This window comes from Strix aluco, chromosome 27, assembly GCF_031877795.1.
Source record: "Strix aluco isolate bStrAlu1 chromosome 27, bStrAlu1.hap1, whole genome shotgun sequence".
Taxonomy (NCBI): domain Eukaryota; kingdom Metazoa; phylum Chordata; class Aves; order Strigiformes; family Strigidae; genus Strix; species Strix aluco.
Genome location: NC_133957.1, coordinates 1653930 through 1680506, shown reverse-complemented (window position 1 = coordinate 1680506; position 26577 = coordinate 1653930). Strand labels below are relative to the sequence as shown.

Below are 26577 nucleotides of genomic sequence, written 5' to 3'. Positions count from 1 at the left end.
CGCTATTGTTTCTGCTCCGCGGATAAATGAGGCGGACAAAGGAGGCAGCTTTTCCTACCCAAATTATTAAGTTAGCCTTGCAGAGCGGGATGATTGGCAGAGCCCCAGCACATCGCGGGTGATGGGCGCTCGCTCTTTCTTTAAAAAGGGGGAGGGAAAATAAATAAATAAAAAAATTAATACACCACCCCCCACCCCCACCCCCCAGTCCCCCCGGCTCCCCCGTGGTCGCTTTTTAATCAATAAATTAAAAAGGTGGTCGCTTGCCGCTCGGTCATCCTTGGGAATTGGAAAGGTGATTTGGGTTTTTTTGGTGGGTTTTTTCCTTGTTTTTTTTGGCGGGGTGTGGGGGAAAACTGGCATGATGGTGCTGGCGGAGGGGGGGTGCTGGTGCTGGGAGCGCTCCTGTTGCCATCTTCTGCTGCGCTTTCTCGCTATTAAACCCGAGAAGTTGCAGCGGATCCTGTTTCGGGAAGGTGGACGGAAGAACAAAGCAGAAACTGGGGTTTCCAACTTCTCCTGCGCTCTGTCTCCAGCCCAGCAAAAGCATCAGAGATAAAATTTAATAACCCTTTTCCATGCCCTAATCGGGGTCTGGGGTTTCACTTTCAAGAGCATGGTTCCTATGTGGCGGCTGGTTCAGCCTGGATTATGAATTACTTTCTAGTAAGGACACGTATAAAAGCTAAGTAACTGTTAATGAAGAAAATCAGACGTCTGTGTTACATGAGCAGTGTCTCTTTTGGGCAAAAAAAGGGTTATTTTACCCCCTTTCCCCCCCAAAATGAGCTGTAAAAGTTGGAAAAGTTATATCTGCGTCTCAGCGTTTCAATGCGAAGAAGGGGGGAATAAGGGGAAAAAAAAAAAAAAAAAAGGCAAATATCACACATAAAGAGTGCAGGGGACCTGGGCGAGGCGTGGGATTAGTGATGTCTGTGAAATGGCAAAGAAAAGTAAATATGCGGAGAGCAAAATAGAGCATAGAGAGGGCGAAATGTGCTGAGGGTGAGCAAGGGCTTCGCGGATATTTTGTGTGTTGTGATATCTCAGAAACCCCGAGTCCAGGGGGTGTTGGTCTTAGGGTGGAAAGGCGCAGGTTGGCGTGGAGAAATAAAGTCTTGAACTCTGAATATTTGGACTTTTCCGTGTAAGCAAAATGGCAGGCTAGCAGGTTTTCCTATGGCAGGTTCAGATCTGGCGGGAACGGTGTGTTTTGGGGTGGTTTTGGGGTTTTGTTTGCTGCTGGATTGTGATATTTCGGGGTTTTTCCCTGCTTTGACTTCTTACTTGTGAGCCTCAGGGCAAAGTTTCTGTACAAGGAGTATATTTCGATTGCAAAAATAGCAACGTCCCTGCGCTTGATCTGACTGTTACAACCCAGAGGTGAATAAAAGCACTTGCGATGAATGAACGTGTATTTTTAAGCATCGGTTTGAAAACATCTCGCTTTGTTTTGTCTGCTGTGTTAAAGATGCTGAATTTTAAGTGTGGAAAAGACGAAATGGTTGTTGATTTGGTTCAAAGCAATGTTGCGTGGAGTACGGCTATTTTCATCATCCTTTTGCGTTGAATACACCAGGCTGGGGGGAAAAAAAAAAAATGTAATAAGCGAGTTTAAAAAAGGGTAAGGGAAGAAGAAAAAAAAAAAAAAAGGAAGAAACTCATTCATGATACTGTAAATTAATATTTCAACGGGGACAAGGTTGATTACTGGTACATTTAACCATAATTATTTGATATTAGTGCTGTGATAATTGAATGATTTAAAGGATTCATTACATGTATGATGAGTTTGCCTTCTCTGTATTAACTATCTGCAGATTTCTTTCCCTTTCTTCTAACAGCATGTACAAGACAAAACAGTATCTATTATGTGTATATTAAGATTGATTTTATTTCTGAGAGACCACCCCCCTGGAGAGAAAGAGAAGAATCTAAAGTTAATATATGTTTAGCAACCCAACTCCAGAAACGCAATAAAAGTTAAAATCTCCCCTACTGTTTTTTAATTATGATATTAGATCAGGAAGAAGGTCGGTGGGAATTTATTGCTTCAACTATTTTGTATAGATGTGCCTGTTTTTTATGTAAAAACATGGGTAGTCAAAAAGACACCATGCTGTTCGCTTTCATCTTTCTTCGCGTAATATCGTTTGCTTTGTTGCTCATGCTCGTGCGCTCTCTGATGCTGTTATCAGAGTAAAATATTAGCGATATTACGATGCGCTGGCTTGCATAATTTTTCTTGCGTCTCTTTGTATGATACTCCTCTCCCAGCAGGTGTAATTTTAAAACCTGGAGGCTTTTGCCTCTGGGTGTGCGCACACGCGTTGCCTATGGATGAACTTTATCTTTTTGCTGCTAGGAATGATTTTGGGGCGGTTTTGCAAAAGCTGTGGGGCGGAGAAGTTGAGGAGGAGGCTGTGGGGAGATGAGGTTGCGTTGGTAAACCCCTTTTTAATTTTTGCATCAAGGGAAGAACGGGGCTATATTATGTGTTGCTTCCCCCCCCCCCCCCCCCCCAACACCACCCCCCACCCCCAAATAAAAGCTCTCCTAGATATTCGCTCGGCCGGATTTGGGGAAAGTCCCCTGAAGGTTCAGCTCTTTCCTACCAGACGGACCCGCTCCAGGGCTGGAAAACAAACTGGGGCTGGTGGAGGGGATCGTGTAAATGGTAGCAAATGTCCCTGCTCAAGGTTGTTATCTTTAGGTGTCTGGGTGTCTGGCTCAGACACCGAGTATTTACAGAGGTATTGGCTCTGCAGATGACCTTTACAAATAACTGCTTGGAGGGAGGGGGCGAATTAAGACAAACGACGGGGTATTGCCTGAATATTCTTGATTTTAAGCCCTATTCGTGGTAGAGAGAGGCAGGTTTCAGACTGAGCTGATCTCCTGGAGGAGACGTTTGCACCAGGCCAGAGATATTGCGGTGCAGACTGGGCTGGAATCCATCGCCTAAAGCAGCACCCTTCGCCCCTCCGCCCCCCTCCCGCCCCCCCTCCTATATATTTCGCGGGGTTATTGTCTTATTTGAGGGCACCAGGCTCTTCCTAACACCTTGTGCTCGCTTTCAAGCTCGCTGGTGTGCAACTGGAGCAGCCAAACAATAGAATTTGCAGACACAACTTGGAGCTTGCAACTATAGTTATCTATGCTAATTACAGGGTGTCTGACAGAAACATAATAAATGTAAAGGGAGAAGTATAGAAATATGTTTCTTCAGGCAGTATACACTTCGCCTCTCTGGGTTCAGGCTTGTTTTCTTGCTCTTCTTTTAATTTACTTCTCTGGGAATTTTTTTTTCCCCTTCTGTTGACCTGCATTTCGTATCACACCCAAAACCGAGCTAACCTGGAGAGCAGCGTGGAGAGGAGCTTGAATTTTTGCACCCTCCCCGGCTGCTGCAGACGAGCTGCTGGGATTTGTGAACATCTGCAGTAGGCTTCGTCTGGCGGAGACCTGAAATTTTGGAAAAGGAGACCATAACACACTTAAAGAAATTGTTCTTAGCTTTAATTGCACCTCGGAATTTATTGTCTATTAGCCGTACCTCCAACACTGGAGAGACAGGAATACTTAGCAACAAACAGAGGGGGGGGGGTGTGGGTGGGTGGGGGGAAGCACTTAAGCAGGTAAAAAACTCCTGCAGTGTCATTTTAAGCTGAATGCTGATTTTCTTTGCCTTAGCTGTGACTCCCATATTGGCTCAGATTGAAGTTTTCACGTCGATAGAAAGCGATGTACGTGCAAGTTCCAGCGGTCAATTGTTGTCCTGGGGAGCTTTTTCTAGATGATAACTTTTAAGGAAGCCTCACTAAATATGATTTTTCAAGCAGGCAAAGGATTTAGCAGGAGGGGGGAAAGGCAAAGCCTGTAGCCTGCAATCGCGCTGCTGCAAGATTCACGGATGGTATTTGGCCTGAAATTCATCTTTCCCCATATTTATTTACTTTAGGAGACAATCCTGGAATAAACAGAGGCATCTGGGGGATCAGGAAATATTTTGCAGCCTCTTCAGACAGTCTGCTTTAGAGTCATTCAATCTATTGTGTACAATTTTTTTTCCCTCTTCTTTTCTTTTTTTTTTTTTTTTTTAAGGAAAGGAGGGGTGAAGAAGGAACAAAAGAAAGAGAGAAAGAACTTGGGCAGGCAAAAGAGAAGAGGAAGGGAATGGGAAAGGACAAAGAAAAGGGGGGGAAAAGGAACTTTATTCCGCGTTAGGGCTGCAGATGCAGGCGGGGAGTGGGAGTTGGAGCTGGCTGGAGGGTTACTTTCGTTTCGCTTCTGGAGAGATATGAAGCCAGCACCGCCCTTCCCTGCTCCTCCAAAGCAGGGGCTGGAGGTGTGCAGGGGGGGCAGGGGGGCCGGGGGGGGAGTGGGGAAAGGAGCCGAGAAAACACCGATTTCTTTTTTAATCCGAACTTGACAGTGTTAATTGAACCGGGGGAATGCGGATGGGGTTGTGTGTTTTGGGTTGGGTTTTTTTTTTCCTTCTCCCTCCTCGAGGAGGCTCCGTTTGTCTGCCCGTCGGGGGGGGGCGCGGTGCCTGCCCAGCCCCAGGCCCCCGGAGCTGCCGCAGCCTCCCCGGGGCGGCCGGGATGCGGCTCCGGGGTCCCCCCACCGGGAGCTCCGGGCTCGGGGTGCCCCGGCGGGCAGCAGCCGCAGCCCCTCTCCGGAGGAAGGGCTGGTGGTGGTGCTCGGGCCTGGAGCTGCGGCAGGGAAAGGGGGATACATACCCCCCCCGCCCCCCAATTACTGGGGACCGCAGGCTGGCTTTTCCTTACCACCACTCTTTGCAAAAAAAAACCCCAAAAATATTAAAAAGCAAGAAAAAAACCCCAAGAAAGCAGTGTCACCTCAGCAGGCAGGCTGTCCAATAGTTGTTTTTTCTTTTTTTTTTTTTTTTCCCCTTCTTCTGTCCTTTTTTTTTTTTTTTTTTTTATTAGGGTTATTTTTTTGTCTCCGTTCCTTCCAATCAGGGTAGAAATTCTCAAAGCGAAACCAAAAGATTTGGAAGTGGGGAAAGAGCCTGTCTGCGCGCACAGGGCAGGGCAGGGATGCAGCTCGGGCTGAGCACACACAGCACTTGCAGGGAGCAGGGCGAACATGGGAAGCATTTAGCTCCGAAAAGGTGTCAGAAGTCAACTGAGCAGGACAGTGCTCAGACAAAGGCTTGATTTTCTGTAACATCCTCATTTGCGACTCGGCTTTTTAAAAAATTTTTTAAATTATTAATTTTTTTCTCCGCCAGGGGAAAAAAAAATATATATAAATACTCATACAGCTCGTGGACTGCTAGTGTTAGTTTTGCTGAATGCAATTAAGTTTCTTTCCCCTGCAGATTCAAAAGGGGAGGTGAGAGGAAAAGATGTTAGTCTGCCTGGAAGGGATGTGATAGTTCACCATCATTTCAGAAGAGGTAATCTCCCATTAAACAAGTACCGAAGCTTTTGTGGAGGCATAGGAGTCTAGCTGGAGCGTGCATAAAAGCTGCGAGATAACCTTGTAGCTGCTGAACTCAATAGCAAGGCGCGTTTTAATTCCAGTCTGGATATTCGCTTGGAGACATTGCTACTGAAAAGAAGAATATTTCAGGATATTGCTTCATTTGCCCTGCACTCTGAGTGGACTTTATTCACATAACTTTGCATTCATCCATGGGGATGGTTTCATGTCGAGATAAGCGTGAAAGGACAATATTTTATGTGGGTTCACATCGTGTTAAATTTTATGGGGGTTCACATCGTGTTACGGGATTCTGCAGCAGGGAAAACGTTGTCTCAAGCCGTGTCTTTAGTCTTAAGCCGTGTCTTTAGTCTTAAGCCGTGTCTTCAGTTTGCTTTAAGGTGAAGTGTCTCCATCTCTGCTTTGTACTGCTTAATTCTCAGGGAGCAGCAGTCCCTGAATGAAAGGGGTTTATATTACAAACGCTATCTTCTTTTTTATTTAAGATCCCACAATGATATGGGGAGTGAATAATTCCGTGTGCTGCAGGTTTCCGTGCAAATAAAAGAAATCTTCGCCAGTTATGTTTGCCTTTGTGTAACACCAACACACACCATCCACGACTAATTTAGTGACCTTGCCTGCTTGCATTAAGGTTACAAAAACTGCTGCTACTTATTATAACTGCGTGGCTTTGGTAATTTCTGCTCGTTTTGCGGTTCGTCTGTGGTATATTCTGACATTCTTTTTTTTTTTTTTTTTTTTTTTTCTCTGGAAAAACCTCCCCACTGACTCTGCTTTTCAGTGCTTCTCTCCCTCTGCATGCTCAGTCCTTCCTTTCTCTCTCCCTCCTTCTCTCTCTGCCTCTTTTTTCTTTCTCCCTCTCCCCTTCTGCATATACATCTGCAGACAACCCCTCTTTTGTAAGGATTCTCTTTAAAATATTCCACCAAAGTAGAAAAGCCAAGCTGCTTTTTCCTCTCCACATGTCACAGCCCACTACATTAGCAGCCCTGCAGAGTGAGTATTTTAAAAATGGGAATAGATAAAAGAATGATGAGTATATATATATTTTTTCTCGCGAACATAAAAATAACCGTCATTGGAGACCGGTGATTGACAGATAAATTGGTCTCGATAAAGGCCAAAGAAGACATTCTGCTCCTGCAGGAATATTTCCCTTTAAGGGCTCACATAAAGCAGGGGACTTAAAACGGAATGAGGAATAAATTCTGGGGGGGAGCGAGTCGATGACTTTTCTCTTCGAATTTGGAAAATCCGGAGTCCCTTGACAAACACCTCCCGTCATATTTTTATTTTAAAGCCTTCCCTAGTTTTCGAGAGGGAAATCCTATTTCTACCAGCAGCGAGGGCAGCCTTGTGCTTAATTTTTTTTTTTTTTTTTTTTTCCTCGAGCCCTGTGAATTGAGGTGCAGGATTTTATCCTGGCTCAGCTGAGGGGGTAAGTTTGGAGGGGTTGGGGGGGGGGGGGGGTGTCTCCTGGCAGCATCACTCCTTCTTGCCTGTTTAGCCCTGAATCTGCCTTAATCTCTTTTCTCCTCCTGCTCGCATTTCCTAAGCAACTTACTGAGGGGAAAAATAATCATAATAATAATTGAAGAGGTTTCTGGAGTGTCGGTCCGTGGGACTCGCACAGGCTGTGCAGGACGCCTGTCACTGGTGAATGCTGCATCACTGGAGACACCCTGCCCACCCCCCTTCCCTGCCTGCCTGCCTCTCCCAGGGAGGGACCCCCAGCCCTTGCTGAGCCCACACTTTGCCTCCTTCTTGCAAATTTTGACCATTCCCCTCCATGTCCCCCCCAGCCCTAGAAAACCCGAGGTGATGGAGAGCCCTTGGAGAGCCCAGACAATCCATATTTTTGGGGGGTTCGGTTTCTAAAAAAAATCATGAGAGGTTATTTTTGGTTAGGTATTTTAAATTTTTTTTTTTCTTCCAGAGAAATCGCCTAACTCCCTTCTTTCAGACTCCAATGGGCGTGAGCTATTTACCTACCTGTCTTTCCTTACAAAGGAAAGGTTATTCTCTCAAAATGCAGGCAGGCTATCACGGATTTTTTAACGCTCCCAACTTCTTCAATCGATTTGGTGCAAAAAGAAAAGTTTCCAGGCGTTAACCAAAAAAAAAAAAAAATAAAAACAATCATGTGCCCAACACACATTGTTGCTTCCTCCTGATACGCAAAAGCTCTCTCATCCTCAGCTATATAGCTGAAACTCAGTCCTACGGTTTTATTTAATGAACGACACATTTATGAACAATCAAATGATCCTCGTAAAAATTTTATTGAAGGACATAAAAACATCCACGACTACTTGCCGAATAATGCAGCCTTTCACTGCAAAAGCTCAGTCTTTCTTTTTTTTTTTTTTTTTTTTTTCCCGTGGGGGGGGGGACACTGGTGCTATTATTATTTTCCCCCCCCTCTTTTCAAAGATGCTCCTCATGGTATACAATTTTTTTTTTTTTTTTCCTCCTGAAGACACTTATTTCTTAAAGCAGGACTAGATGTGCCTGTGCCCCACAGATTTCTCAGCTGCTGAGCAGCCTGACGATGAGACAGCGCTGCAAAAGATGACAAAAGCCCCCTTTGCTTTTAGGCTAAAAGCTTCTCCCCCCCCCAGCTCCTTTCTCCAAGTGGGGAGCCCACCTCCACCGCACTTCTCCCCTCTCCCCTTCCCACCGATATTCAATTTAATGTATCCATTAGAGGCTAGAAGCTGCAGAAGCAAAGGACAGAGACAAATTACGTCAAGAAATAGTTCCTGGACTACCTTCCACAATTACCTTCCACCTTCCTCAGCACCAGGGCAAATCTCCCCCCCAGCCCGCGGGGAGAGCATCCCCCGGCTGAGGACCGGCCGAGCCTCCCTCCTCCCCATCTCCGCCCCATTTCCATCAGTTTTAGGAAAAGCCGGGTCGCGTTATTGGGAGAAGAAAAAAAAAAAAAAAAAAAAAAAAAGGCGGAAAAAAAAAAAAAGACCTGCGGATTGATCCACGCTATATTTTTGGGTAAATACAATCACGTGAGGGCCGGCAGCCAATGGCACACTGGGAAAGGCTGAAAAAATAATTACCTGCCCTGATTGTTCTATGAGAAGATAAAAAGTACACATACAGTTCATACAATAATCTTATGAATGTAAAAGAGGGGGGAACCATGTCGGCTTCTGGCCCCATAAGCAACTACTATGTTGACTCCTTGATAAGCCACGAGAACGACGAGCTCTTGGCCTCCAGGTTCCCCAGCTCTGCCTCCCACCCGGCTGCTGCCCGACCGTCAGGATTAGTCCCGGACTGTGCCGACTTTCCGTCCTGCAGTTTCGCCCCCAAGCCGGCCGTTTTCACCACCTCCTGGGCTCCCGTCCACTCCCAATCCTCCGTGGGCTACCACCCCTACGCCCCCCAGGCGCCCGTGGGGGCCGAGCCCAGGTACATGCGGACTTGGCTGGAGCCCCTCGCCGGGGCCGTCTCCTTCCCGGCCTTCGCCCCCGGTGCTCGCCCCTACGGCCTCAAGCCCGACGCCTTCCCCGGGCGGCGGGGGGAGTGTGGCCCCGCCGACGGCCGCGGCTACGCGGACTACATGTACGCGGCTCCGGGGGAGCTGAGAGACAGAGCAGCGCAGACAATTCCTTCCCCGGAGTCCGAAGCCATCGCTTCCAGCAAACACAAAGAAGAAAAGCACGAATTAGACCCTAGTAAGTCGAAGTCATTCTTGTTTACGACCGGGGAGGCATTACGGCTTCCAGGACCCTACTCAATAAAATGAAATTACCTTAGAGAGCCCGACCCTAAAACTCCAGATACGCAGGAAGATCTGGGGGTTTGAGCGAGTCCGCCTAGCAGAGCCGGAGAGCGAATATCTGTACTTTGTTTTGGGCTCTTTAGTCTTTTTTTTTATTATTATTCTTTTTTTTTTTTTTTTTGCAAGGGGTGGTGGGGGGGGCTGTCGGCTTCTTTGATCAAATATTCATCACCTTCCACCGGGGGGAATTAAAAAAAAAATAAATAAAAAAAAAAATAGAGAAGGAGAGTGCGTGTGTGAGAGGGAGCGAGAGGGGGGTAGGCAGAGGGAGAAGCCTCTTCGCTTTCAAATATTTCCACTTTCAAAGAACAAGGAAGAGTTGTAGCTGGCTGGAAGTGAACGTATTGATGTGGTTTTTTGGGGGGAGGGGAAAGGAATATCTCTGGATAGATGCAGAGGTGTCTCTTTATCTATTTTAAAAATCAATAAAAGCTCCACCGGTGCAATTATTCATAAAATGCTCCAACACGTGGGAATAAATGAAAAGGTGGGTGCCCTGGGCGGGGGGCCGGGGGTGGGTGGGTGTGTAGAGGAGAAGTAAGGAGGAAAATTGGAATTGTAAAGGCATAAACTAAGTGTGTGGAGGTAGCTGGGGGCAAAAGGCAGCGAGCGCAGGACATTGGACCATACACTTGAAGAAACATCTTCTGCAGCCCAAGTGAGGGAGGGAGGGAGGGGGGGGAAACTCAGAAAACCCCCAACCCAGCCATCAGGGAAACCTTGAACATTGTAGGGACAGAAGTCAGGTACCCGCCAGCATCACCCTCCCCTCCAGCCTGCAGCGCGGGGAGCCTGGACCCCAGCTCTGCAGAGGGGGGACCAGCTCCTGGGGGATGCAGGCAGCAGCTCAGCTCCCGGGATTTAAAAAAACCAAACCAAACCAAAACCAAACCAAAAAACCCATCCCCAAACCCACCCAACCCAACCCCTCCTCGCCAACCCCTCCCGGAGAGATGCTCAGCATCCGCGGGGGATGCAGGGGGGATGCTGCGGGGGCACCCACAGGGTACCGCACACCCCCGCAGCCCCTCGGCCGTGTCCTGGGTTTGGTGGGGAACCCCCCCCCCCTCCGTCCCCGGCCTAAGATGTGGGGGGGTTTCCGAGCGCTAAAGCGGGGTGACAGCAGTTGGGAGCACCTTGGTGCCTCGGTATCTCGCTCTCCATCTGGAAGGGCGCTCACACCTCTATTTATGACAGGCGGGCTGGTGCCAGGCACCCTCGTGATAAAAATAAGTCGAGGAATCAGGGGGCGAAAGTCTCCCTTTGCTGGCAGGCAGCTGCCTAAAACGGGCAGAGGGGAAAAACTTCTCCCAAGGAAGGGAGCGATGGGTTTGCTCCCCTGGCAGCAGCGTGGAAGGTCCTTTAGGCTAAGGGGGAAAGGAAAAGAAAAAAAAAAAAAAAAAAAAAAAAAAAGCAGCCAATTTCTGGGAGCCAGTGGGACATCTCGCGTGTCATCCTTAAGATATTAAAAAAACAAACTCGGCTTTCCAGGTCTGTGAAAGCTTCTAGGGAAAGTATTGGAGAGCTGAGGTTGTAAAAAGAGTTTATGGGCCTATGAAATGGTGGGAATTTTGACTTTTTATGACTATGTTCTTAGATTACTGCTAGTAGCAGTCATGTGGATAATTATTATTTTAAACCTATTGCTACAGTTTTATTTACTGAAACTTTTATGTGAGAACAGCAGCAAAAGAAAAGGAAATGACCCCTCCAAAATAAACAGATTAAACTCTTCTGAAGGTCACTTAAAATATTTAGGTAAGATCTGCTAATTAAACAGGTTTCTTTCCATAGATACACCAGGGCGTGGAGGGGGGGAGGGAAGAAAGGCCAGCTGTATACATTGATTTTTTTTTCCCCCCCAAAAATATAAAAATCTTCTTTCTCAGACAATCCCGTCGCAAATTGGATTCATGCGCGCTCCACGAGGAAGAAAAGATGTCCTTACACAAAGTATCAGACCCTGGAACTGGAAAAAGAGTTTTTATTCAATATGTACCTTACACGGGACCGGAGGTACGAAGTAGCCAGAGTCCTTAATCTCACTGAACGCCAAGTCAAAATCTGGTTTCAGAACAGGCGAATGAAAATGAAGAAAATGAATAAAGAAAAAACCGATAAAGAACAGCAATAAAGTTGGCAAAGTCCAGTCAATGAGAAACGAGGGTGGAGAGAAAAAAAAAAAAAAAAAGAAAGAAAAAAAAAAAAGAGGCTGTTTTTGGGGGTTGAAATGTTTCTGACTTTGAATGTGTGGATGAATGTTTAGCATTATAGGCAAACACAGCAAGCGTTTTGGGACACGAGTCTTTTCTAAAATGCAACTAAATAAAAGAAAGTTGTTTGGGGGGTTTGTTTTCTCTTCCTTTCTTCTTCCTTGTTTTTTGTTTTGTCCGCCTCAGAAAACAAACACAAGAAGTACTTGAATTTTTTTTTTTTTAGTATTTTATTTCATAAATTAAACTTATCCAGTATTTTTATTTTTTAATTCCGCGAGCTCGTGAGTGAATATTTTGTACAAAAGAGAGGAAAAAGAGAAAAAAAAAAAAAAAAAAAAGAAAGACTGAAGGGAATATGGCTCAATGATGTTCTGTCATGGTGTTGAACGTTTCTGCTGTACTTATTTGTGTATTTTATTCTCGTCTCAGAACCGTTCTGTAATATTGTTATGTTCGCTATTGTAGAGCAGCTCTATGTAAATATACCTAACGTCACGGGAGAAAAAAAAAAAAAAAAAAAAGAAAAAAAATCAGTATGTAGGTGTCTTTTTATTTAAAGCCCTTTACAGAGAAGCAGCCCCGGGGCTTTGCCAGGCGGTGCCGGTGCCGGTGCCTCGGCGGGGCGGCCCCGAGCATCCCCCGCAGCCGGAGGAGAGCGGAGATTTCTGCTTCCTTCCCCCGCACTTTTCTATCTCAGAGTACCATAATAAAAAGGCGCTGAGGTAAGGGTTATATGTGCCATCAATTTTTAGATTGGGATAATTAATTGTACTAATTTATGACCCCAGGCAATCGAAGGATATGTAAAAAGACTAAATATGGATGCTGGGAATAGAGGAGCTGGCAAAGGCATCCGCTCCTGCCATCCACTCAGGGGTTGCTTCTGCCTCATCGATGGGCTGCCAAAACTTGGAGGGTTGCTGGAAGTGCTGCTTCTCGCAAGACAGCCCAGGAGAAGGGGAAAAAAAATAAATGTCTGGGGTGGAGAAGGGCTGGGGTGGGGGGGTGAGGGGGAAAGAAAGAGCATAAAGAAATAAATTGGTGGCGATGCGGCAGCCTGCAAATTTTAAGGCTAAAAGGCAAAAAAAAAAAAAAAAAAGCAGATCCCCCCCCTCCCTTCGCCCTACACGGGGGAGATTTAAAATAAAAAAAAAAAAAAAAGAGGGTTGTTGGCTGCGGAAAGGTCAACCCCCCGCCCCGTCCTGCCAGGGCGAGATGGGGCTGGTGCTGCAGTGGCTTGTGCAGAGGCGAGAAAACCCGCTGCCCACAGCGCCTGGAGCCGGATTTATCAATGGCTCCTGCTCTGGGCGCTTTCCAGGCTGCTGAATGAGAAACAAGAGGCAGGAGATTGTATAAAAAATGAGCAGCGAGGGATGTTTAATCATAAAAACTTGTTATAGGTCCCTTTCTTTAATGAAATGAGTGGAGCAGCGTTTTAATCTTTCTAATCAAAACCAGATCAGGCGAGCGAGATACGTTTGTCGCCCTCGTCCCGGTTCCTCCGAAATAAAAAAATCTGGAAGCGATTACTTCTGCTGATCTCATAAAATATTGCTCTTTAATATTTCTTGCTGAAGCATTTGGAGGTTTCTTTTCCTTCCCTTGATTTGTGTCCTCGCTTTTAAAGCGGGGTCTATTTTTGTCACCGGAGGGGGACAGGCGCACCGCGGTCTATCAGCGGAGACATCCCTGGAGCAGGGGAAGCTAAAAAGCCCTTTTACAATCCCAGTTTTGTGCTAGGTCTGTTTGGAAAAACCTTAACGAGCGCAATGAAATGGTCAGGTTAGAAAACATTTTAGCAGAGCGGAAGATTTATGGACCAAAAAAAAAAAAAAAAAAAAAAAGGGGAAATCTTTCCACCTAAGTCATGTCATTTTTTTTTTTTAATTATTATTATTATTATTTTCCCTCCCCTCTGCTTCTCTCCTTTCGTTCATCCCGCCGCAGATAAAGAATAAAATCATGCAGAGTCGGGAAGCGGCTCGCCCACGTCCGAGAGGGGAGAAATCATCCCCGTTTTATCATTATTAATTAAGAGGGCGAAAAAAAAAAAAAAAATTCCCCATCATCATTTGGACAGGACTTTGGAGGCAGTTTCGGACCCGGCTCTCTGGAGGGGCTTGTCAGGAGCGTTTAGCGATGTTGAAAAGACATGATGTATGGAAGTTCATTTTGGCCCCCCTTTCATTCAAGCGGATCTCATTTCCAGTGCGACCACAGCCTGCTCCCTCCCCCTGCCCCCCCTCCCTCCCTCCCCAGCGCCCCCCCTCTCTCCGCAGCCCCTCTCCCCCCCTCCGCAGCCCCTCTCCCCCCCTCCGCAGCCATCTCCCCGGCCAGCCCCCCCATTAGAGCCGGCGGGCAGCGGAGGAGATGCCCCTTTGTCTCCACCGAACTGCTGGTTGGGGCTTTCTTTTGTTGGTGGTGGGTTGGGTTGGGTTAAAATCCTGCCGCAGTTTTAGTTCATGTGCAAGGCCCCCGGTATCCTCACCCCCCACACCCCCCACACCCCCCCCCCGCCGCCCCGTCCCCCGGTGAAGGGTTACACCAGTTATAAAATGCCATTTGGCCCTGCTGGGAGGCTGCGCTGGTGCGGCTCAGCCATTGAATTTCTCCGCCACCGCAGCCAGCGGAGAAAAGAAAAAAAAAAAAAAACAAAAAAACCACCACCATTCCAGTGTGGCTCAAAATAAATAATAATAATTTAAGAAAAAAAAAAAAATGCGGCTTGCACCCAGCAGCACACCCTGTGGCCAGCCTTTCCCCGGATTAATGTATCAAAATGCTCCAATTTCGGCATTATTTGACATATGGCGCGTGTGTGCAGACGCATACTGATACAGCTATTGTGTGCCGGCGCTTGTGAACACGCACATGTATTTCTGCCCGCGGAGAGATGCGCTTGTAGCTCTCAGGGAGGGGGAGAAAAAAAAAAAAATTAAAAAAAAAATATATAGGCATGTATATAAGGTTCTGGGGGTGGTTTTCTGTCGGGTGCGTGTGTGGTGTGTGTGTGCCTGGTTTCAAATCTGCCCTTTTGTAAGGCGCACAAAACCGACAGGACCCTACAGCTGTCCATAGGTACATTTCCGCAGCCAAAAAAATGCCACTTTTACAACTCTGTTTGTCTCCCTGCTATGCGGGGCTGAATAGGAGCGAACAAAACAGGACCCTAGATCTGGCTAGACGTCTGGCTTTAATTGCTTTATGGTTTAAATAAGGTGGGTGCTCTTCTCTTTGAAACCGGATTATTGGAATGTTTTGTCTACAAGCTACAAACAACAGACCCCCCTCGGACGAGGGGAGGTAAAAAAAAAAAAAAAAAAAAAAAAAAAAGGAAAATCCAACCCCAACTCGAAGCCAAAACTGATAAAAGCGGGGAGGTGGGGAAGGGAGGGGAAGGGGGGGTGGCACATCTGGTGGGTTTGTTCGGTCCTGCGTGCGTGTGCTGCTGCTTTTTTTTGTGTGCGTGTGTTACTTTATGGGTGAGAAAAGGGGGAAACGGGAAAAAAAAACTAAAAAGGGGGGGAAGCTTTTTCAAAAAATCCTGCCCGCGCTTGACTGTTTATACAGGGGTGGCCGCACCGCGCTGCTGGAGGGTTTTCCCCCCTTTCTTCCCCCCCCCCGCAGCACCGGTAAGGGATTATCGGTTATAACGCGCCGCCCGGTAATCCGCGGGGGCCGGCACCCCACTACTCCCCCCACCCCGCCCGCGGCGCTGCGCTCCGGCGCGGCCGCGAGATGGCGCTGTTGCCCAATGTTAGCGCGGGGCTGCGCGCGGCGGGGAGCGCTCCGCGCCCGCGGCACCCCCGCGCCCGCGGAAGCGGCTCCGGCCCGGGGAGGGAAGGGGAAGGAAGGGGAGTGGGAGAGGGGGACCGCGGAGCTGCCTGACTTCACCCCCCCCACGCGCACCCCGCGCCGTGCTGAAAACCCCCATAAATAGCTTTTTTAATGTTTGGTTTTTGGTTTTTTGTTGGTGTGGGGTTTTTTTTGTTTTTTTGTTTTTTTGTTTTTTTTCCGCGGGGAGCGCTGACAGCTGACGGCGCGGGGAGCGCATAAATGCATAAAAATGCTTGCACAGAGAAATTGCCTATTTTGCTGTGGGTTTGTGGTGTTGGTTTTTTTTTTTTTTCCCCCCTCTTTATTTACGCACGTCACGTATCTCTCCAAAGCCTCCTCATTTTGGGGTGGGGAAGGAGGGAATGACATTTTTCAGTGAAGGTCAGGGCAAAGTGTGTGTGGGGGGGGGAATAAAATAAACTCCGGGAGGGTACAATGAAACACCTAAAAGTACAATACAGCCACAGCGATAAAGCTACATCCAAGCGCATGCACCCGCAAGACACAGCACCCCCCACCCATCCCCACATCTAAACACGGCCAAAACAGTAAAGACAAAGAGCAGCACTTTCCCCAGACAGTAAATGTCAAGATATTTTCCTTAAAAAGAAGCAGGCGATTGCATATAGCTGATTTCATGAAATCTGGAAGGGGGTGGTGGGTCCTTTCTTTCCCAGCAAACATTTATTTCCCAGCCCAAGGTACGATTCTGAAAAACTCGCTGCACCTTTGCTTCCTGCATCCAGGGATAAGGATTGGAAAAATGCAGCAGCTCTTCCCAATCCCAGCCCGAACCGCCCCAGCTCTGAAACTTTTTTTTTTTTTTTTTTTTACTTTAATTTGCACGGCTGCCTTTATTGCATGGGCAGGCACAGGGATTTTAAAAATAGAAATGCTATTGATTAGAGGAGGAAAATGGTCACCTCGACTATTAGCTGTTAATTAAGGAGCCTCTGTCCCTAGTTGCTCTTTTCTTCATTTATTTTGAGGGGGGTTTCCCTAGGGAAGGGGTAATCTGGGGAAGGGGGGATGAGGTGGGTGAATTCTGTAAAAATGGCTATGGTCACCGTGCCGTCCTTGGGATTATTCGGGTATGAAGACTATTTCTTCACAGCAAATATAACTTGATTTTTTAAAAAAATATTCTCACAATAGGCGGTGGAAAAATCACTGTTCTCCTGCATAGTTCATTGTCTGCTTACGGGGAGGAAAAACCCACCACATGTAGCCTTTCTAAGTGGAAAAATACACCCTCGATTTATGAAAATCTAATAAAGGTGGCTTGGGTGGCTACTGGGTCTTTTCCTCTTCTTGGGAAGGTGTCTGCAAAAAAAAAAAAAATAATACAGTTTCAACCTCACCAGAGGTTTGAGCCACCCCATGCCTCAAAAAAAATGAGAATATGACCTTTACTGGGCAGAAAAACACACCTCAAACAGCTTGGCGAAAGCAGCTGAGATGGTATTTTTCTCCCTCCACACTTGAAAACGGTCAGAGTCACCCAGGTCTCTTCTGAAAATAATTAGGCTGCTTTTGGTTTGGTGGGTTTTTTTTTTTTTTTGGTGGAAGAACATGAGGGAAAGCTTTGAAGGTCTGTAGACTTTTGGGGGAAACACGGGGGTTGCTCATAACACTATGTCATTTAGGGGGGTTGACAATTTTTTGCGGCTCTACAGAAAATCCTCATTTGCGAAGTGTGTCCTCCTCCCTCCACCCCCACCCCACCCCCCCCCCACACCCCCTCCCCCCGAAAAATTAACACGAATCCTGATGATTTGATGTGATTTTTTTTTTTTTTTTTAATGAGCTGAGTTCCTTCATGCAGTCGTAAAAATGAAGTGTCCGAAGTGAAAGGTTGCAGCGAGTGGTCACTTCCAGTGCAAAAAAGTGGGGGGCGAGGGGCACAAATACCACTTGCAATGGGAAAAGACGGGGAAAATCGCTATGTTGAATAGCGAAACAATCAAAAAACGAGCTCGATGGTTATTTTTTACAGGCATGCACAAAAGGGAGTACATACTTTCTGTCTCACTTTGCCTCTTTTCGTCCAAAGTAGCTCTCTTTAAGCAATGGTCTACTTTATTCCCTTGGAAGGAAGCTTCCCTGTTATTTCCAGCCGTGGATTTTCAGTGGTTGGTTTGAAAGGAAGCAAGGGGGAAAAAAAAAAAATAATAAATAACTCCCCATAATTTTCTGCCTTTATTTTCTTTAAAGAAGGACAGCAAGAAGCAGCCAATCAATACGGAGACGCTTCCCTCGCCCGCTCGCTCCCGTTTTGCTTTTGTTTGCTTGTTTGATTCCAATCTTCCAACCACCATCACCACAATAACAACAACACACCCCCCCAAAAAAAATTAAAAAAAAAAAAAAAAAGAGGAAATGTGGGCTCAGCACTCCAACCACAGCAGAACCCCCCTCCCCTTTCTGCCCCCCTCTAGGTGGGACCAAGCCCACCCTCGCAGCCCCCCCAAACCCCAACACAATGACAACAACAACAACAACACCAGGGGCACCCCCACCATCCTCCCTGGCAAACGGGTGACCCCAGGGGAGGGGGGGGCGATGCTGAGCCCTAGAAGAAGCTCACCCCGGATTTTTTGGGAGGGGGGGGTGATGGGGAGGGCAAGGGGGGGCTGCTTGGGCTCCCTTTACCTGTTGAGGTTACCTAGGCTGACCTCCCAGCGCATGTATTTGCTGCCATCAGTGAAGAGGCTGCTGCTGGGAAAAAAAAAAAGGGGGGGGGGGTTGGATATTAATGCGCACCTTCACCCTCCTCCACTCATTAGGTGTGGGTGCCCCCCCCCTCTCCGGAGGCTTGTGTGTGTGTACCCCCCTCGGCATACACCACCTTTCCTCCATTTCCCCCCACCCCCCCCCAAAAAAAAAGCGCCCCAAAACGCTGTCATTTGGCTGGCAGGCTGTCTCAGCGTGGCGGAGGGATGTGTACATATCGCGTGTGAGGGGAGAGAGGAGGGAAAAAAAAAAAAAAGAAGAAAAAAAAAAAAAAAAAGAGCCACACCACCGGGATTTTGAGGAATTTGCCTGTGGTGTTAAAGGGAAGGAGCAGAGTTACAGAGAAATTGAGAGAGAGAGCTCTACCTACCGACAGATTACAAGAGAAGTCAAGAGCACCGAGAACCAACCGTACAGACACACAGAGGCACCATGAAACGCCTTTGAGATCGCATTAAAAAAAAAAAAAAAAGCCACTAAAAAGCAGGACTTGAGACAGTCCAGGGACAATCTCGCACTAATCTAGAATTAAAGCCGTCTTTTTTTTTTTTTTTTCTCCTTTTTTTTTCTCTTTTTTTTTTTTTTTTTTTTTTTTTTTGCATGCGAGGGTCATGAGTTCCTACTTTGTAAATCCTCTCTTTTCCAAGTACAAAGGCGGTGAATCGCTGGAGCCAACTTACTACGACTGCAGATTTCCACAAAGTGTTAGCAGGAGCCATGCTCTCGTGTATGGTCCGGGCACTACTGCTCCCACCTTCCAGCACCCTTCACACCACGTCCAAGAGTTTTTCCACCACGGAACCTCCAGCATCTCCAACTCTGGATACCAGCAAAACCCATGCGCCTTGGCGTGTCACGGAGACGCTTCTAAATTCTATGGATATGAAGCTCTACCGAGGCAATCGCTTTATGGTGCTCAGCAAGAGACGACTGTTGTACAATATCCTGACTGTAAATCGTCTTCCAACAGTAACTCTAGCGAGGGACAAGGGCATTTAAATCAAAATTCGTCTCCCAGTCTCATGTTCCCATGGATGAGACCTCACGGTTAGGACCTTTTTTTCCTCCTCCTTAAATGTTTTCCTTTATTTTTTTCTCTCTTTCTCTCTCTCTCTCCCCTCTCTCTCTGTCTGTCTGTCTATCTATATATATATGTATGCATATACAAGCACAAACATACGTATAGATATATAAACATGCACATACACACATATGCATACATATATATATACATAAAAAATATAAGAGGCGTAGATGTAAAATATGAAAGAAATGAGCAGTTTTGTGCTAATGTTTCTTCTTTTTAGGAAGACCTTTGAAAGCAAACAAGACAGCAGTTACTAGAGAGCCAGCAAGGTGATTCCCTGCAAAAGGCTTAAATCACAATAAAGTAAAACTTGTTTTTTATTGCTTGCCTTGAGGATAGGCAATAAGATACAGCTCCCACGAGGTTATTTGCATGTTGATAATACACTGCTCTTTAAAATGTCATATAGCCTTTCATAACCGCTTGGAGACGAAGCCTGAAAGGTGGGAACTTGTATAAGTATTACTAATACTTTACATCTGTTTCTTAAAGCCTAGAGATAAAAGTTTAAACAGAAAAGGAAACTTAGCTCAGAGCTATGGGGTGGGGTGTTGGAGAACAGTCTGCTGTCCTGGGTTAAAAAAAAAAAGGGGGTGGGAAATTCAAAATAATTTGGGCTGAATGGAACTTTGCTCATGTGAAGTCCAGATAATTGCACAGAAACCGAAATACTTCAAAGTACAAGTTTCCCCCACCTAAGGACCAAGGTTGTCTAGAAGCCTTGTTAATTCAAAACATGTGAAGGTTAGTGTTAATTTTAAGGACAATCAGAGCCCCAAAGTTTTCCCCCCTACCCCCAGCAAAATTTAACAACAGAAAAAAGAAAATAGAAAGGAGTTCTGGCTCATGTAGAGAGGATGTGGCCCAGAGGCTGGGAGATAGACGCAGAGGAAAACACGTTATTTATCTAAGCTTTGACCTAGAGGTAGTCTCAAGGATGCAATCATTCCAATCTGGAGCTTTTTTTTTTTTTTTTTTTTTTTTTTTTTGCAAATAGATTGTTTTTCTCATTAAGAAAGGACCATGCAGAAGGAAGTGCAGGGGCTCAGCTGCACATACCTCAGTCCTCTTGCTTTCTCTTTTGGCTATTGCTGTAAATGTCCAGCTCGACTTGTTTTAAATACAATCTCTGTGTTTGCACAGGCAAATATCCATCTCTGTCTGTGTGTGCTTTGCAGACACACAGCTCTAACCGAAAGGACAGGGAGAGGGGATTTCATAGAAAATTCCAATTCTCAAGGCATAAATATTAGCAAATAGGAGGACTCTGAGTCTCTATTTTGGGAAGAATATTTGGAAAAGGAAACCAGAGTTGGGCATTTTGAGGGGAAAAGAGAGAGGGAAGAGGGAAAGAGAGAGAGAAAGAGGGAGAGAAAGAAAAAGAGAGAGACATAAAGAGAGAAAGAAAGAGAAAAGGAAGGAAGGAAAGAAAGAAAGGAAAGAAAAAGAATGAAGGAAGGAGAAAGAAATAAAGAAAAAGGAATGGGGAGAAGGAGAAAGGCTGGAGAGGATTTTATGGTGAACAATGCACCTTTCATAGGGAAAAAAAAAAAATCTTTTTTTATAAAATGGAGCTGCCCACCAGGACTCACCATCCAGAACCACCTTTTAGGAAACTGGAAAGGTCTCTTTTGTGAATGAGCTTGACACACACCTCCCTGCACCCAGCCAAGCAGCCCGAGCTGAACACTCCCCAGGAAGAGCCAGGGAAGGGCAGCTGGTTATCAGCATTAATAGCAATATCAGCCCTATGATTACTAATAATAACCCAGCCACTTTCCTTTAGTGCCTTTAATATGCAAAGGGTCGAGAGGGGCTTTTTTTGGGAGGGGGGGGCAGCAGTTTCTCTAGAAAAATTGAGGCGAGGGGGGCCGGGGTGGGGGTGGGGGGGGAAGCAGAGCCTCCAAAGGGGGGAGAATTAAGAAGTTATTTGATGTTTGTGTCCTACAGCTCCCGGAAGACGCAGTGGCAGACAAACTTACAGCCGGTACCAGACCCTGGAGTTAGAAAAGGAGTTCCTCTTCAACCCGTATTTGACACGGAAGCGGCGGATTGAGGTCTCTCACGCCCTGGGACTGACCGAGAGACAAGTGAAGATCTGGTTCCAGAACAGGAGGATGAAGTGGAAAAAAGAAAACAATAAAGATAAGCTGCCGGGGGCCAGGGACGAGGAGAAAACGGAAGAAGAAGGGAATGAAGAAGAGGAAAAAGAAGAGGAGGAAAAAGAAGAAAGCAAGGACTGAGTTCTCAGCCCCTTGAAGTCTCGTTTTATGGCAGATGATAAATCGAGATGTTTACGACGGTCATTTGCTTTTATAGAGTATAGAATGGAGAGGCTCACACAGCAGTAACTACCTGTCAAACAGTTGTAGCCTTTTTTATTGTCATAGAAACTTCCCCTACTTTTCCCCCCCCCCCCCTTTTTTTTTTAATAGCTGCATTTTTAGTTCAATAAATACATAGTTGGCTTGACTGCAAGAGCAGGGGGAAAAAAAATAATTAAATGATCCAGCAAAGCAAAACCACCCCCAACCCCCCTAAACCAAGCCTGGAAGCAAATGTCACTGCTCGTCCCCTGCTCCCTCCGCTCCCGCCTGCGAAGCTGCACACACGGATGGGTGCAGAATATGTATTTATTTGAACGGCTTTGACTTTGCCTTTTCTTTCTTTCTTCTTCTTTTTTTTTTTCTTTTTTTTTTTTTTTTTTTTAAGCTTGGTTTTGCCTCTCCCGAATGACCCTAGGGGAAGTGCGAGGGTGCTTCCAGCTTCCTTAGCTTGTTTGTGTAGTGTCTGTCTATCTGTGGAGATCTCCATTCCTACCAGCCATTTATCAATTCCCTCGGAGGGGCCATTCCTGCAGCCCCTGCCAGATAAGAAGAGGAGCTTGGAGGGTGAGCATACCTGGTAGCGCCCGCAAACACACCCCCCTCCCCATAGACCCCCCCATTTCTATAGGATTGAGGCTTGTATATACCTTGATAGGCCAAAATACGCAACCCTTCCTTATTTCTATAGGCGCTGTTTACCCTTTGCCTGTGTGAGCACTCGAAATTCTTCATGTACTACCTAAAGGGAAAACCTGCAATAATTATCAAATCTATTATCAACAAGGGGCTTACATATCCTAAATTTTACTTGGTCAGAATTTATTTAAGAGAGAGAGAGAGCTGTGTTTTTGCCCTGATGCAAGCTACTAAGTAGCATAAAATAATAATAAAAATACAATAAAAAAACCCAACCAACCTTGTATTGTACTTTATCACTACCTATAGAAGGAGTCATGCTTTGAAAGTATTTGTAATGCGGTTTTATTGTCGTTTGTTGCTGCTTATTTTCTTGGAAAAAAAAATAAAAAAAAAAATCCCAACAACTGAAACTGCCTAGTTGAGAACGCACAGTATTGTATTATTTTATTGTGCTTATAAAGTAGTGTAGAACTAAATTGCACTGAATGTATAGTTATCTATTTGTCTTGACTTATCTGTTAATGCAACATGCTCGAAACAAAAAAAAAAAAAATCGTCATTTGTTTTATGTAAAAGCATAGTTCTGCGTGTTCAAACTCTGAATGTAGCAATTACCGCCAGAAAAAGAAAAAGAAAAAGAAAAAAAAAAAAAAAACACATTTCTGGACACCGTGGATTTGTATTGTATACGTGAGACATTACGTAAATAATAATAATAATTATAATAATAATAATAAAAGATTTTAAAAGGACTGCGTTGCCTACAGTGCTATGTCTCTATTTAAAAGCACCCACACGTACACATCACTCAGAGTGGGCTCTGACTAATATTTCATCCTTCAAATCATCTTTGGCACGCTTCAAAAACCAAGGCTCATCTTTATTTGGGAGGAAATCAGAACATCTTGGCTCAGGCACCAGCTCGGGCAGGGGGAGGATTTCCCCTCCTGCCTCCCTGGCCAGAGCCTGAGCGGGGCATTTCACTGCTGCAATGGCAAGTGCTCATTAAAAATGGCAATGTTGCTGCTAATTGTCTGACTGAAGCTGTAGGTCCGCCAAAAAAAAAAAAAAAAAAAAAAAAGAATAAAATAAAATATTGCAACGACTCCAGCACTGTGAAGTCTTTCTTTGTGGGGTGGGAAGGGGGGGACTAAAGTGCATAAAGGGTGTGTGCGGTTGGATTTTGACTTCTCCCAGCTGGGAAGTGCCATTTCAAAGATCTGGAAAGTGCAACCCCCTGGTCCTGCCCGGCTCTGGGGTCCAGAAAAATCCTCCCCCCGCTCGGTCCGGGCGGGAGCCGCCGCTCCCCCCCCCATCCCCGGGTGCGATCGGTGCTGGCAGCCGATCGTTGGCGAGAGGTTGGGAGCCCGAGAGGCGTTAGGTGTGCGCGGAAAACCTGCTTAAGCCCCGCGTAGAGCTCTGGGCACCAGGAGGGCTCCGGGGCAACACCTTTCCCTATAGGAAAACAGCTCGAAACACGCCAAAAAAATGAAGTTGGCAAGAAAGCAGTTTATTTATTTATATTTTTTTCCCCACAGGCGCAAAGTCCCTTTTACTCTCCCCCCAAATTCATACCTTCCTCCCCATGGACACCGTCCCTCACCTACCTCATCCTTTTATTTTACTATTGTTGTTGTTATTATTACTATTATTTTATTATATTTATTCTATTTTATTACATCTTTATTTACAGCAAAACCTGGCGGTGATGCCTTCAGGTCTCTCTTCTACTTCTCGGATGCGAGATGAACTTCCTAATTATTTCTCTTACCACCAGCCTCATTCCGTTGAACGAGGTCTATTGATCTCTAAAACCGGGTCTATCCTTTTTTTTTTTTTTTTTTTTTTCCCTCCCCCTGCTGATAAATGGACTACATCATCTAGAGCCCAGGGATGCAGAAGTAGACGGGATGTTTACCCAGATATTGTAGATAAGGCAGCACAAGGCTCCTCACACGCAGCCTGATGTGCTGAGCTATGTCTGGAGGCTCCTCTGTGGGCTTCAGACATTCTTAACCCAAAACCCACCAAGCTTAAAGGATTTAAATGCCTCAGGGCTTGAAATTGCTGGACTCTGCCCAGGAGGGCTGGGGGAAAAAAAAAAAAAAAAAAAAAAAAGAGAGAGAAATAGCGAAGTTGTGCGGCGCGCAGGAAAATGGGACTCGGGTGGGTGCACCCACACCCATTTTTCTCCCCTTTTCCCCCCATATTTGCAGCGCGGGTCGCACCCCCTGCAATGCCAGGGCGAAATGGGGCGGGGGGGGGAGGGGGGAAATGCCCCGAAAATGGCAACAGCGGGGTCGGATCCTGTTCAGGGCTGGGGCTGAGCCTCTGCGTGTGTGCAGCTCCCGTGGGTGCCCACTCCCGAATTGCACAAAATACCAATACAGGCAGATTTCCCCTCGCTGCAGAGCCTGTAATGTCCTCGTTAACCGACGTTAATCTCCCAAGAAATACATAAAAACCACCAATAAGGTTTATTCTAGACTTTTCCATGTCGAGGGCAGGCACGGAAGGTAAGCAGTTTTATTAGTCATAAAACAGAGCGGTTTATTCTAACAGAGCTTTTTTCTTGGGGGATATTTATCCAGCGTTTACAACAAGGGATTTTATTTTTTTTATCCCCCCTCTCGTTTGCCATCATAGGATGAATGTGTGCTCATTCATTCCAGCGATGAAAAAATCCGCAGAAATCAGTGAAAATAAAATATTTTCTGTTGTGTTCCTTAAAAAAAAAAAAAACAAAAAAGAAAGAAAGAAAGAAAAAAACATCGCGGTAAAGACTTTGCATAGAAAATATCCTCCCAACGAGGGGGGAAGGAGAGGGAGAACTTATCGAAGTGTTTAAAAATAATAATAATAAAAAAAAAAAGAAGCTGCATCCGCACTCTATCCATCATATTTAAATCCACAAATCTAAGTAGTTTTATCCGAACGAATTCTACAGAATGACATTTATCTATCAAAAGGGTCTGGAGTTAAATTATTGAAACTACAGCCGCAGCAGTTAGTTTTGGGGTAAATGTTTATGTTCTGTAGTCAACACAAGAGAGTCGCATCTTCAGATGACATCCAGTTATTTCTGTAATCACTCCATCATTTCAAGAGAAAAAGAGAAGAGACCATTTTATGGGGGAAAGTAATTTGAAAGAAGATTCGCTCTCCACAAAGTGGCTTATTCAGAAATGATCATAGCTTCGGTATTACTGAAATTAGACTCATCTACCCGCCTGAAGTAAGAAATATCGTCCTATTCCAGGCTTTTTATTAGCCAATCAAATTTCCTTCGGATCTCCATTTGTGATTTGTGAAAAATATAATTCCTCGAAAAGCTGAGTTTGAGCATATTGCTTATTTTCCCTTAATTTATTATTCTAATCACAGCCGCCGCCGCGCGATAATGCAGCCATTAGGCGAAAAAATTCGTTTAGATTTTATACTCCGAAATGGGCACGGATTATATTTGAGAGACAACGAATTTCTCGGGCATTAAATTTTTTTTTGCGCGGATGGAGGCGAGAAAGGAGGGAGGGGACGAAGATGCGCGGGGGCGGAGGTGGGGGAAACTTTGTGAGCTAGATTTGTAAAAAAAAAAGCCAATTCTGCCCCATTATTTTTTTTTTTTTTAGTTCATCCTATTTTTCCCTCCCAGACTTCCCCCCCCGCCTCAAATTCACAGCTCTTTTATCCTCCCCCCCCTCCCCGAAAATACCCTCGCTAATATTGGGAAAGGGGAGGCGGTTTTCGAGAGGGGAGGGGGGGGGGCTGATGGAAGGAGCGAAACGATCGCCCCAAATCCTCCTTAGCAAATGGGCGCCCAGGTTACTTTCTGCCGGCCAGGATCAAAAATTCCTCTTCACATTATGGAATTTATTATCTTGTCTGCTCTCTGGAAAATGGGATCTCCATTGTGCTCGGGAAGCTGTTGTGGTCGTAGTTTCCCCCCTCGTAACTTTTAACTACCTGTTATAAAATTTATTGGTGGTTTGTAAAGTGAATAAAGTAATTTCCCTTCCATCCGGTTGTATTACAACCTTTGTGTTGTTTGGGCAGACAGACACGCATCCAGCCAGGGGGAGAAAAAATAAATAAATTAAAGAGGCAGGGAGTGAGACCCCCCCCTCCCCTCCACACCCCCCTCTTGTTTTATTTTCCTCAATTAAAATTAAATTAAGGCGCGGAAATACCTGCAAAAAAAAAAAAAATTAAAAATGGTGCTGTCGCTGGAAATGAGAGGGGACAGGGGGAAATGGGTAGGAAAGATTGCGGCGAAATATTTTATCTTGCTGATTTTTCTGGCTACACGAGTGCGGCGCGTGCATGGCTCTGGGAGCTGAAATTTGGGATTGAGGGGTGGGGAAAAAAAATAAAAATATCTCTTTCCGTAAGGAGAAGAGGAGCAGAAAGGCGGCTCCTTGCAGGGTGTAATGTGGAGGAGCCCATCTGAGCAGGCTGGGCTTT

The 26577-nt window shown here is 45.8% G+C and overlaps 2 protein-coding genes across 2 annotated transcripts; both read left to right on the top strand.

Moving 5' to 3' along the window:
* Window positions 1-7864: 7864 nt before the first annotated feature.
* HOXC9 (homeobox C9) lies at window positions 7865-11487 on the top strand. The gene is made up of 2 exons (XM_074807722.1): window positions 7865-9170; window positions 11167-11487. The coding sequence occupies exons 1-2, from the start codon at window positions 8609-8611 to the stop codon at window positions 11409-11411; spliced, it is 807 nt and encodes a 268-aa protein (XP_074663823.1). The 5' UTR covers window positions 7865-8608; the 3' UTR covers window positions 11412-11487.
* A 6575-nt stretch (window positions 11488-18062) lies between these two features.
* On the top strand, window positions 18063-21393 carry HOXC8 (homeobox C8). The gene is made up of 2 exons (XM_074807617.1): window positions 18063-19110; window positions 21101-21393. Exons 1-2 carry the CDS (start codon window positions 18675-18677, stop codon window positions 21391-21393), a joined length of 729 nt encoding a protein of 242 aa, XP_074663718.1. The 5' UTR covers window positions 18063-18674.
* Window positions 21394-26577: the final 5184 nt, after the last annotated feature.

Bases quoted from the DNA above. Each gene is read 5' to 3' on its own strand.
- HOXC9 (XM_074807722.1), top strand. From the start codon at position 8,609: ATGAATGTAAAAGAGGGGGGAACCATGTCGGCTTCTGGCCCCATAAGC. The intron at 9,171-11,166 runs GTAAGTCGAAGT...CTTCTTTCTCAG, and splicing joins AAAGCACGAATTAGACCCTA to ACAATCCCGTCGCAAATTGG.
- HOXC8 (XM_074807617.1), top strand. From the start codon at position 18,675: ATGAGTTCCTACTTTGTAAATCCTCTCTTTTCCAAGTACAAAGGCGGT. The intron at 19,111-21,100 runs GTTAGGACCTTT...TGTGTCCTACAG, and splicing joins CCCATGGATGAGACCTCACG to CTCCCGGAAGACGCAGTGGC.